This window comes from Maniola hyperantus, chromosome 4 (assembly GCF_902806685.2).
Source record: "Maniola hyperantus chromosome 4, iAphHyp1.2, whole genome shotgun sequence".
NCBI lineage: Eukaryota > Metazoa > Arthropoda > Insecta > Lepidoptera > Nymphalidae > Maniola > Maniola hyperantus.
Window position 1 is genome coordinate 2,512,351 of NC_048539.1, and position 13,266 is coordinate 2,525,616.

At 34.5% G+C, this 13,266-nt stretch overlaps 1 protein-coding gene across 5 annotated transcripts in view; it reads left to right on the forward strand.

Annotated features, from left to right (window-relative positions):
• LOC117981953 (diacylglycerol kinase eta) overlaps positions 1–6,366 on the forward strand; it is a 108,409-nt gene extending 102,043 nt beyond the window's left edge. For 4 of the 5 annotated variants that reach the window (XM_069498108.1, XM_069498110.1, XM_034968221.2 and 1 more), the window contains 7 exons: positions 42–461; positions 768–942; positions 1,505–1,734; positions 2,501–2,621; positions 3,346–3,507; positions 4,197–4,319; positions 5,951–6,366. In XM_069498108.1, the coding sequence (XP_069354209.1) occupies positions 42–461; positions 768–942; positions 1,505–1,734; positions 2,501–2,621; positions 3,346–3,507; positions 4,197–4,319; positions 5,951–6,232 (1,513 nt within the window). In that variant the 3' untranslated portion in view covers positions 6,233–6,366. The remainder of the gene's footprint in view (positions 1–41; positions 462–767; positions 943–1,504; positions 1,735–2,500; positions 2,622–3,345; positions 3,508–4,196; positions 4,320–5,950) is intronic. The other variant, XM_069498109.1, reaches the window with a different exon arrangement.
• The last annotated feature ends 6,900 nt before the right edge of the window (positions 6,367–13,266 follow it).

A 13,266-nucleotide genomic window follows, 5' to 3' on the forward strand; every position in this document is an offset into this window, starting at 1 on the left:
AAAATCTCCAAATAAAGTTTAATCAAAAATCTTTTAAAAAGCAGGCTATCAACATCAGTGTCATCAATATGGGGTGAAGGCGGCACTGCAGGTGGTGGAGGAAGTACAACCAAGTCGGATACCAGCGAACGAGCTAAAAAGCTGCCAATCATCAATCCCTTGGTCTCCCTACCAGCATGGCCACATGTCACACAAGGTTTCATAAGCCAATGTCTTTTGGCCAATGCTGATGCGCTATGTGCTGCAGTAAGCCCATTGATGGATCCCGATGAGACCCTCCTAGAAGGATTTTATGAACGAGCGGTAATGAACAACTATTTTGGAATTGGTATAGATGCGAAGATAACCCTGGATTTTCATAACAAAAGGGAGGAGCATCCTGAGAAATGTAGATCAAGGGCGAGGAATTATATGTGGTATGGTGTCCTCGGGTCGAAGGAGTGGGTTAACAGGACGTACAGGTAGGCAATATTTACTTTAATAATAACCATATACCTACTTAGTCATATTAGTAATGAAAATATTTTTTAGCTTTTGGTAGAAGTACTTTGATGAAAAAAATAAGAGCCAGAAATTTCAAATTGAAATTAGGTGCTAATAATCTCATCTTAAATAATCAATTATCATGCTCGTAATAAACCAAGTAGTTTGCAAAATATTTTGGAAATATAATTGAAAAAACATATTTTTTAATCAATGTTAAGACATCAATTAAAAAGTATAATATTTTTATTGTACTTATATGCTGTAGTGTAGTGACTTTTCAGACATCTGGGACAGCGTGTCCAGTTGGAATGCGATGGACAAAGGATACCACTCCCAGAGCTCCAGGGAATCGTCGTGCTGAATATATCTTCGTTCATGGGAGGGACCAACTTTTGGGGAGGGACGAGAGGAGACGATATCTTTCTTGCTCCGTCTTTTGACGATCGGATATTGGAAGTGAGTAAAATTTTAATATTTTTAAACTTTTCAGTAATGATAATCTCCAATAACACCAAGTTACAGAGAAAAACTATCTTACGTCTTTCAGACCCAGGTGAATATACCTTTCCAACCCACGGTAGATTTCATGACATTCTGTCCTATCTACTAGGAGCTCATTAATTGCGTAATGATAGTTACCAAGTTGTAGCCAAGGTTTCCCACCTTTTACCGATAATAAAACATTTAATTTCATGTGCCGTGTACCGTGAACGTTTGCACCCTTATGTAGTCGACATCCAATCTACTCGTACGAAACGTTTTTGCTAAACGTTTCTGATACGAACCGCTAAGGTGTGGAATGTCTTCCGGCGTCAGTGTTTCCTGCCACGTACTTATAGCTTGAATACCTTCAAGGCAAGCGTGAATAGGTCTTCTAGGCAATTGCGCTCTAACCTCATCATTGCTCCGTACCTCAAGCATAACTATCGTCAAGTGCAAGCCTATCTGACAGTTTAAAAAAATGCCCATTAGATTTGGCTTCTGCATAAAATTTTACATCAATATTTACTGTGCGCAGGTGGTAGCAGTATTTGGCTCAGCACAGATGGCTGCGTCACGCCTGATAAACCTGCAGAAACACCGTATAGCGCAGTGCAGGGCTGTGCAGATCAACATCCTGGGCGAAGAATGCGTGCCCGTGCAGGTGGACGGTGAGGCGTGGCTGCAGCCGCCCGGCTGCGTGCGCATCATACACAAGAACAGGGCGCAGATGCTGTGCCGCTCCAGGGCGTTGGAGACCAGCTTGAGGTTTGTGCTGCAACACCGTGTAGCGCAGTGCAGGGCTGTGTCGAGAACATGACTGTCTGATGATGATGACAAGAAATTTGTGGATGTCTAACACATCCTTCGGTTATTGTTCCTTGGGTTATGGGCATGGCAGGCTAAGGTTCGTACAAGTCTGGCTCATTACAGATCACGCCACATTTCACTTGAACTCGACTCATGACCTCTAGCAACACTGAAACTTGCAAGCTTACCCTCAAAAGAATGTCTTTTGAAATGGAGATCCACCTAGTAAAGATTCAAAATTGGTAAGTTCCTAAAGGAATGACAACTCTTGGGTTTTACCTAATCGAAAATGTTAAAGCAGGAGTAGCAACTTATAGTGTCGGAAGTCAAAATCTTCTTAGAATCACTTAGCCAACAAAATTGACAAACGCTGGTAAAGTCTTGAGGATAAGGAATTCTAATTATTAGTTATACGACATGATTTCGTGGGTTACCACCCATTTTAGCATCGAGTGTACCCTACAATGATTATTTTATTTTCTCTTTAAAATAAAATAACAGAACATAACCTCAGTATTTTCCATTCCATAGAACTTGGGATGAAATTAATTTTTGTTAATTTTTTTTTTGGTTTAAGTACTTATTTAAAAATGTAAATTACTGCAAAGGTTATAAAATTAGTAAAAATTGTTTTAGGTAATGTTGTTATAACGAATAGTAATAAGAATTTAAAAACAAAATGTTACATGAAGAGAGAAAATAAAAGGCTTATTTATTTATTTAGAACTTGGGATGAGAAGCAGCAACAGAAAGCGCACGCGGGCGCGCCCATGCGTTCTCTGGCGCCCGCCGAAGCAGCACACTTGCTGGTCTTACTGGATGACGTCAACACCATAGTCAAACACGTGAGTTGTCTATGAAACTTCGTTATGTTTTTTTGTTTCTTGAAGTAATTAGTGCTTAAAACTTTAGCTTTGTAAGGTATTTTACTTCCGTTACAGTTCTTGCAATTTACGAAGGCGAGTGAACTTTACTTGTGGTTACGTCGTTTACACGGACATTGTGTAGGTGTGCGTGCATGTCGGACCAGTCAGTCGCGAGCAAGCGCTTGCAAACGCATTTGTAGCTTTTTGTATCTGCAAATACAATTTTCTCTAAAATCTTTAATTTTTAGTACTTATGACCAATATTAGTAACACTTAAAATATGACCAATATTAGCCTAACTTCAAGTGACTAATATAAATCTAATAGATGACTCTATGCCTAATTTTAAATTTGTTGTTATAAGTCCCGCAAATTGCTATTGCGCTGGAACCGTGTCTCATTAACATCGAAATGACGTCAGCAGAAATAAAAAATATACCATCAGCTTGAAACTTCAGTCTAGTGCTGACGTCACTAAAATGGCGGCCACGCGCAATTTGCGGAACTTATACTTAGTTGCATTTTAAATAGGGCAGCCTCACTTGAAAATTAAATAAATTAGTCTTTGATATTCGAAATAACATTAATTTAATCAAAAGATTCAGGAATTAGCCTTAGAAGTCTAATATATAAGTAACCTACTGAAAAATACTTATGGCTTGTAATAACTTAGTTATAAAGTTAAACATTAAAACACCCACAGATAAAACTGGCGTGCATAAGTGAAAACAGCACCGCGGGGACCGGCCGAGTGTGCAGTTCTCTGGCGATAGCGCGGCGCATCTCAGCGCAGGCCGACGCGCTTCAAGACGCCGAGGGGAAACTCCTGCCTCCGCCGCAACTGAGACGCTTGTTGGCTACACTAGTTAGTGCAAGTTTAATTAAAATCGGGTCAGGAGAAGAAATTAAATAAATTAAAGCTAATTAAAACTAGCCTAGGACATGTAATACAACTTGGTAGAAACAACTCCGACAAGGAAGCTGACAAAAGAATACAGCTGGGCTGGGCAGCATTTGGAAAATTGCCCCAAGTCTCCAATTCGTCGATACCCCAAAACCTAAAGACGAAAGACTTTAATGAGTGTGTCCTACATGTGATGGCGTATAGCGCTGAGACGTGGACATTGACAGTTGGTCTTGTCCACAAGTTCAAAGTCGCTCAGTGTGCTATGGAGCGGGCTATGTTGGGTGTCTCTCTGAGGGACAAAATCCGTAACGAGGAAATCCGTCGGATAACCAAAGTGACTGACATAGCTCAACGAATTAGCCAGCTGAAGTGGCAGTGGGCAGGCCACGTCTGCCGCAGAACCGATGGCCGCTGGGGCAGACGTGTTCGGTGAGTCGAGACCGCGTATCGGCAAGCGCAGTGTGGGACGACCGCTGCACTAACGACCTTAAGAAAGTAGCGGGAAGTGGGTGGAGGAAGGCAGAGGATCGTGTGTGGTGGCGCGCTCTTGGGAAGGCCTATGTCCAGCAGTGGGCGCAAACAGGCTGATTGATTGATGGATAATTAAAACTGTTTGAAATTAAGCGATATCCCTTTTAATAACACAGGTGGAAAGTTGTAACGAGCTTTTGGACAGCGGGGCTAACCTGGGTAGTGCATCAATAGGCCTGCGGGCACATCTGGCGCGCTGCTCGACACGAGACGGACTCGCGTACATACAAGCGGATGAGGTATGTTTACATATAATATAATGAATTAATTAATTACAGTTCTTGCAATTCACGAAGGCTAGTGAACTTTACTTGTGGTAACGTCGTTTACATGGTCATTGCGTAAGTGTGCGTGCATGTCGGACCAATCAGTCGCGAGCAAGCGCTGTCAAACGCACACATTTAGTGTACCTTCCGTATACCGATACGACTTAAACACAAACATGAGTCAGTGGCCTTCGTGAAACGCAAGAACTATACACATAGGTTAAAATCCAAAATCCACAACGTTATTACTATAATGTTATCTATATCGTTTTCAGTAAATTGGTTTTTTTAATATTCAAATAAACCGAGAAGAACCAGCTAGAAATTTGGCGGTTGCTCTTTCATAGATTCGTTTAACACGCAAAACAATCCACGCTCTTGTATAATTTTTGTTTGATAGTGCAATATCTTTAATCTAAAAACAAACTTTGAATAGATAGAAATTAAATATTGGTACCCACAACTCTGCTAAGGTCCCCATTTATTTATTATTAGACTAGCTGATGCCCGCGACTTCGTACGCGTGGATTTAGATCTTTAAAAATCCCTTGGGAACTCTTTGATTTCCCAGGATGAAAAGTAGCCTATGCCACTCTCCAGGTCTTTAACTATAGGTACCCAAGTGAAAACTTACGTCTTACATACGATTGAAGGACAAACCAACAAACCAATAAATCAATAAACCAACAAACAAACACACTTTCACATTTATAATATGGGTGATAAAATGGGTGAAACTGATATGGCTCTAATTATTAAAAAAAAATTAAAATAAAAGATACCCAAGATAAAATTGATGATTTCGAGAATATTATTTTAACAATTTATTTTGTCATCACTCCCGCACTGTCCAGTCATCACACGATAATATTCCAAAGACATACCGTAGAATGTCTCTAGATGGCATTAGATTGTACTATTTTAATTTTACGCATAACCTAACCTAACCTTCTTACGTCACATTTTCCTTCTCCACATTTCTTATGCAAAACTACTTTTTCATATCAACTATTAGGTAAGATCATCTTTAAAACAGTTTTCCATTACAAAATTGTACCTATACCGTAGATGAAGTAAAAAAATCTAGATTAAGGAACGTTTGCTTTCTCATTCACACTAAAAAGAGAGCACAGATAAAGTTACTAATGTGATAAACAGAGACGCAGCTCACCTATTTTTGTCCCTTATCGTGTAACCGATTTTTTTCAAGGAATACAACTTTAGTTGCAAAACAAACTTTGTGAATTTGTGAATGATGCCAATCATTGTATTTCTCAATAGTTATTTACTTGTTTTCACATAAAAAACGTTTAATACAAATATTGTTGAGCGGTTTATACAAATATTGACTACTAAACAATGGTAGTTGTGTTATTCATCGTTACGTCGTGCTGTCGCTATCTCACACGCGGTTACACAGTACTTAGTCTAGCTTTTTTAATCAGTCTGGGACCTATACCAATCCATTTCCATTTTTAGTCAAACATTAGTGACTGTATATGGCAACACATAGCCAGGTAAAACCTGCTTAGGTAGTTACACCCTATTAGATTTTCATTCATTAATTTCCAATAACCCGCCCTAACCTATCTCTCCCCTCATAGGTGCCCCCAAAGAAAACTGGCAGCCGATGGCTTCGCGGACGCCGTAGCGTCTCCGAAGGAGGCAACACACATACTCCTGCGCAAGTTCGTACCTGGGGAGTGAAAGAAGTACAAGTTTGGCTGGAAAGCCTCGAACTTGGAGAGTACAGCGAAGCGTTTACCAAACACGACGTCACAGGAAGGGAGCTTTTATCACTAGCTAGGCGAGATCTTCGCGATTTAGGAGTCACGAAGGTAGGACATGTCAAGAGGATCCTTCAAGCTGTGAAGGAGCTGCAGTGACGACGCCGCGGCCGTTCAGAGGGGAATGGCCATGGATAGGTAACACATTTGTGAAAATCTGTAAAGGAATTTTCAGCTATGTAAACAAATATGACAATAGGTACTTCGAAGCATAATATTTCATACGCCTATGAGTTTAGCTTTTTTTTAATTAAATAAAAACTGTACTACAAGTTTCCGCACTTTTTTCAATGATTGCGGATAAAATAAAATTGCTTAAATGCGAATAATGCTCATACTAGTTGTTATTTTTTTGATTACAAAGCTGAAAATTTCTAAAAAGAACATATTCGTCTGAAGTTATACTTTCGAACGTTCCAATCTACCCTTATTTTCAAATTAATGGCCAAAAGTTTACGAAATCTGCGTTCGAATGTTTAACAGTTTCTTGGACGATGATGAAATACGTTGTCTCTCCAATTTCTGTATTACCGCACCAACTATGCTATTTAACTCTAAATAAGGAAACTTTTCGTGCATGAATTTGCTAACGTGCTATCTTTGAACAACACTTTAAGTCGTCAACATTCCCGATAGTAAGTTTAGAACAAGTTTTGCGAATACTGAATACTGAAGTAGGTTGATGCAATTTATCTTAATAATATGTTCCGTTCCAGTTATTCTGATATTACCTATACATACAGGTTGTAACCAGAACGCTATGTGTTTCCTACCAATTACAACCCGGGTATCTTTTTTTAATTAATTAAGATGTAGCTTTGTTTAATGTAACACTCCCCAACGAACTGCATTTAAGTGTAGCAAGTAACAATAAATAAATTACAGTAAAACGAAAAAGGCAAAAAAAGCCATTCATAGTACCGACCTACAAAAGTTTCCGACCACCATGTCGGAGGAAAAAAGGAAGGAACACATTTAAAAAAAAAACCCGGGTATCTTTAAAACAAGAGTGAATAGGCATCTTCTAGGCCGCATCATCACTTTCCATCAGGTGTGATTGCGGTCAAGCATTTTCCTATAATGAATTTAAAAAAACGCTACCAAAAACTTAGCGTTATTGTTATACTACGTAAACACAATCCAATAACAATAACCATTTGCCTCATTTTGTAGTTTTAGTGATTTAGAATTTTTCTTTTACAAAACTATAGCATATTTTTGCGTTTTTTTGTGGTATCATATCAGCAGTAATCATCAGTACTATCACCTGTCTTCATTTTTGCCAGCGATCTGGTTACACCCTGTATATGTTGATCATACCGATGTTTCCACAAACTAAACTAAATTCACGGATCTGCAAATAGCGCTATCCTATTCGGAGGAAACATTGCGGGAACATTGCTAAAAGAAACATTAGTTCGAAAAAAGTGTTTTTTCCCACACTAGGCAGGAAATCGGCGTCTATAGGTACCTACATTCTACAACCTTTTTTGTATAGATAGCAATAGGATGGGAGTGACTAATATTATGCTCATTTTATTTGACAAATAAGTAGGCTGTACCTAATTAGTTTCATTTCAAATGACCAATATTATTCTCATTTGAAATGGCAATTAATATAAGTATCATTTCAAATGACTTATACCTAATATTAATTTCATATCAAATGACAAATATTAGTCTCATTCCAAATGACAAATATTAATTTCATTTCAAATGTTATTGGCTGTATTTCAAATGATATAAATATTAGCCTTATTTGAAATGGAAATTACTTAATAGATATTAATCTCACTCAAATGTCAAATTAGTTTTCCTTAATGAAATTTTAAGTCGTTTGAGATTTTGTTAGCTGTTCTTTGTACAAAAATCTTGAAGGAAATACTAATTTCTTATTGAGGTAAATAAATGATTAAGGCATCGAAGTTTGTACCTCTTCCAAAGCTAAGTTCCTTTATCAACGAAAGCTTTCCTTTTCGTTTCTATCTTTACTATAATATGTAGATACTCTTACAAATACTCTAATAATAATTAATTATAACATAATATATTTAATTGCAAAGCAAAATTATAATGACAAGGCTATGGGATCACTTACATATATTGAAAAGTATCAACAGTTGAAAAGTTTTAAGGGCAATACTATCTTCACCCCTCCGCTCAAGCACAGCACACAGTGTATGTCATTCAAATATGAGTTTGAGTCTATATTATATCAATAAGGCCAATATCGCTTAGGCAGTCTCTTTATCGGCTATTTCTTGATTTTTCGGTACGGCAAAAATACCCGGTATAGGTACTCAAACAATACCGCGTTGCCATTATCTATATACCTATCGGTATATTTTTCAATTAAAAAAACTTGAGAACGCAATAGAATTTACACATTACTGAAACGAAAAATCATGAAACTGTCTTAGCGAATGTATCTTGTCATTGAAAAATATATGTAAGTACTCTATACTTTAAGGTCAAATTTGAATGATTAGCTGTAACAGTGCAACGGTGACGGCTCTTAAAAAGTTTACAAAAGAAACTAAACTTAACGAACGATTATAATTTGAATTGAACGAATTAAATAGGGATCAGAACGAATTTACTAGGTATTTACCTACTTATAACTTACCATAGTATTTCAAGGCCCCAATTCTTTATGACTTTGAAATCGTATCTACCCATTCTCGCCTAGTATCAGATTGGCTAGAATAAATGCAGCAATAATGCCATAAATTATTAAGCCAATTAATACAATTATTGCGATTGTCGCAATAAGGTGATCACAACGTCCGTGTTAACGCCCCTGCAGAAAAGGCATTTTACGATTTTCAATATCATAAGAAATCGAGGTCCAGTATGCATTACTTAATTAAAATATTTAAACTTAAATCTATAATATACCTATTCCTCCAAAGTCCAAAAATGTTTATATTACCTACCTAAGTACGTCTTTAATTTCTGAAAACCAGAACCTTGTATATAAACAAGTCAATCTCATTTCAAATTTCAAAATTGGAATATACATACCTAAGTTTCAAATAAATGAAGCTGCCAGTATTCCCTTCACAAAATATTAAAATATGTAAATACGATTTTCAAACATTTTCCGACACTCCGCTAGCAATAAACTAAAGTTATCAAAAACATTGTAGATTAAATTATTTATTAAACATAAAGATATAATTAAGATGAAAGCACATTACATTAGGCGTTGCAAGCAACCACCAAGCCAACAGTCGTATTCCTAAGCGAACTGATGTATTCAGGCAGGGTTGCCAGTTTTTGGGAAAATAAACAGTGTTAGGAAAAAGAAGAAAGATTAATGAATCATCGACTCATACGACGAGGATATATATCTTTGGATGGGATGTAATAAAAAATCTATTTTATAATTTAAACAGTAATATCTGTGCAGTTAAGTATATAATATTATATCTGGGAATATTTAATCCTTAGACTATTCAAACAAGATCTAATCTAGTGTTAGATAACTAGCCAAATCAGTATCTTTTTACCAAACGTCAAAGCGCGCGTTTAGTATGCGAGCTTCTATGAAATACTGGTATGTGACGTCACAATCTTTTGACGTGTTTTACTTAGTTTAGTCGATAATTCAAAATGTCACACATTAAAATAACAAAGGACGTAGATTTTTCGTATTTTGGAAGACCCTCGATTCACTGAGAAATAATTTATTTTTGACCTATGAAAATACCGTATTCCACAATAAAAAAACAAATTTTGCAAAACTTTCTACTCATCCTAACTAATCTATCCCACCTAAACCAGTCTTATTTTATTTTAGTAGAGCCATCTTTTTACAATACTTACAACTAACCGTAGTAACATAAAATTAGTAAAAGTACTTTCTTATTTTTTATTTCAGTTAAATTAAATATACGTACGACTATTTAATAAATCATATAAGAATTTTAATTCTAAAAATGACGTCATCAACTATTGTAATGTGCTATCAGATTAAATTTCAAATTAGCTGCCTACGTAACTCTCTTTAGGAATTGATCATAGAACTATGAATAAAAATAGACAAATCTTTAAAAAAAGTTTGAACGGTCGACTAGTAGATAGTTATAAGTAGATGTAGAAAACTCTTCACAATGTATTATTTATTTAAAACTGTTTTTTTTACTAGTCATTAATGTTTGTTAAATAAATTAAAAAAAGACTATCTTCCAGAAATAATATTTCAATTTAGGTAGTACTTATTAAAATATTCGAATTAAAATTATTTACCGAGTACTTAAACTTAGGCTAGACGAATTTGTTTTTACGGATGTCTCTTGTATTTGTAATTCTCTATGCACGGATTCTATGTCTGACCAAGCAAACATTTTTATTATTTTTTAACATCAAACTCAAGAAAATATACCGTTACTATCTCGATCTAATAGCAGATGGTTAGGTTTTAGGGTCAACTATTACCTAATATTTTCAAAGGACATGGAAATCGGGCATAGCAAAAGATTTAAAATATTTTTTCATGGTTAACTTCAAATAAATAAACATCGATAAAAATCGAAAAATAAAATTTATTCTCTTCAATCTCTCGGTGTAGTAACAATAGAACTCGGTTATATTAAACAAGTAGGCAATCGTAAGTAGGTGTCTTATCTCAATTTAATATTCTAAAAAACATAAGCAATTTCTTTGTCTTTAATTACTTAATAGTTCGATTAACTAATCGATATAACGTTAAACGGATTCGATGACGTTTTATAAATATGTATAATATAAATAATAATATAATAATACTCTTTTACATAAAATGTGATCTCTCGTCTTTATTATATCTAGATGTAAAGTAGTCGCGTCGGTTATATCCTATTATATCAATAAATAAATTCAAATATTATAAATTAATATTTCTTTTTGTCTCTGTGGTTTATTTTTGGTGCCAAATGAAAAACCTGATGATTGGGTACTCTGGGTCATGTTTGATATAAATATGTAGATACTCAAATTATCTTACCTTATAATCCCACAAATTTAGCAAAACAATTGCAGTAGAATTATCAAACGCCTAGACTAGCCTTTACGATTGTAATTTTTGAAGTAAAACTTGCATAGGCGCAACTTGAGAGATTGCTTAAGAGTACGCGTAACTACAGATCTTTTTCGGATAGAAGTAACGTTCGTACATCAATTCCGCCAAATAGGTCAGCTGTATTGAGGCCGCCACCTTTTATGAAGATGGTAAAAAGTAAGTACCAAGTAGTTAGGGTCATAGATTACAAGCTCTATTTTTTATTACTATGAAAACACTCACTCATTTTGGAAAAATGAATGAAATTACGCGCGCGTTTAGTTTTACTTAGACCCCATGAACTATTTTTTAATTTTAATGCATTTCTGCATCTTCTATGCAGATATTCATTCCCGACGCGACCGCTTAAAGGATCTAGGATCTGCCTTATAGGTGTTTTTAAAAATGTACCTCCGAGTTATTTCTATTTATACGTACTCGTGTCGTGTGAATATAAACTATGCGTCTAAATTTATATTTACATAGTATTTATATATTATAAATATATATTAGTTTTAATAAAGTTGTATAATAATTATAAATAAAATAACTAGTCCTAAATATTCCGCTGCGTATCGCGGCAATATTGCCTTAGAACTCTAGAACTATTTTAATATAATAAAAATATACCTAATACTTTATAAAAAAAATATAATTTGAATCTTGTTATTTATTATTCAGGGTTATTCAATAACTACCAGCAATTAAATTAGATTTGAATTTAAACTATTATAAATACAACATTATTATGCTCTACACCTCTAAAATAAAGTTTCGCTATTTTTTTTATAAAAAAATATCAAAATAATAATTAGGTACAAAGTGTTATGTATTATTTATTTTTGTATACTCTATAATACAAAAAATACAATGTTGCCATAGTTTTTTTAGAGACGGACCGTTTAAGAAGAACATCTCAAGTAGACAAGCTTAGAACAAAGTTTTATAACAAAAGTTGTTCGTTTTATTTAATGAATTCACAGCGAAAAAATCGGCTGTCTGTTAAAATAACCTTGTATAATATACTACAATACATTTGTGATTATTATTTTTCAAACAATTGATATTATATAATATTATGTACAATTTGAAAATTTTATGTATAATTTTCAAATAAAATTTAAGTGTAAACTCACAGACTCAAATTGTGTTTTTTGACTGAATGTGAGTGAGACTGTTGATGTATTCGTGTTATTTGAATTGAATAGTGTTTTTTAAATTATCTGCTGAACGAAAAATATTATTAATTAATTAAAAATTTAATATGTTACTCGTCTCCTTAATCAAAATTAATTGGCATTAAATTAAATATAAGCTAAATCAATATTAAGAATTTCATAAAATTAGGTATTTTATGGCATTTTTACATATTTTTTTAAGCCTACAAAATAAAGGTGCATCCAGATCACGTAGATTTATATTACGGTTACGTATTATTCTATATTACGGTCTGGTTGCCATTTGTTTTTAAATTTTATTTTTTTCAAACTATTGAAGTATACTCATATCAATTAGATAAGTAGTTACTTTAGGATTCATGACAATTTTTAGATATTTCGATGTTTGAAAATTTTAAGCAATAAAGTATTTCTTTTTTTTAAATTCATTCCTTTCAACATAAGTTTTACAGGTACATATTTTAGCTAGTCGTTACACCAAAATTAAATTTTAAAATATAAATGTTATGTTTTACGAATTTAAAGGTATTATTCAAACTGGAATCAAAAATAATTAAGGGCCTAATTAAGTTTGTTCTACCTACCAAAAATATAAAACAAATTTTTATAAAGCTCTCTACACTCAGGCGTAAATCGACTGTGAAAATACTTTTGTGAAAGTTGTGAAACGCTGTTGACTGCGAATAAATAAATAAATAAATAAAACTAAAATTAACAGTTTTGATTTAGAGGTGCGATTATGTCCTCCTACACTTGCAAGAAGTCAGTCAATCCCGTTGTCGCTGATAACAAAACGCGCAGCCGGGAAATTATCCACATTTTTCTCGGCTTTCACAGCACGAGTAAAGGGCGGGCTTAAGTGACCTATTTTCTCCTATTATCTATACCTCTATTATTAAAAAAAGATTGTAAGA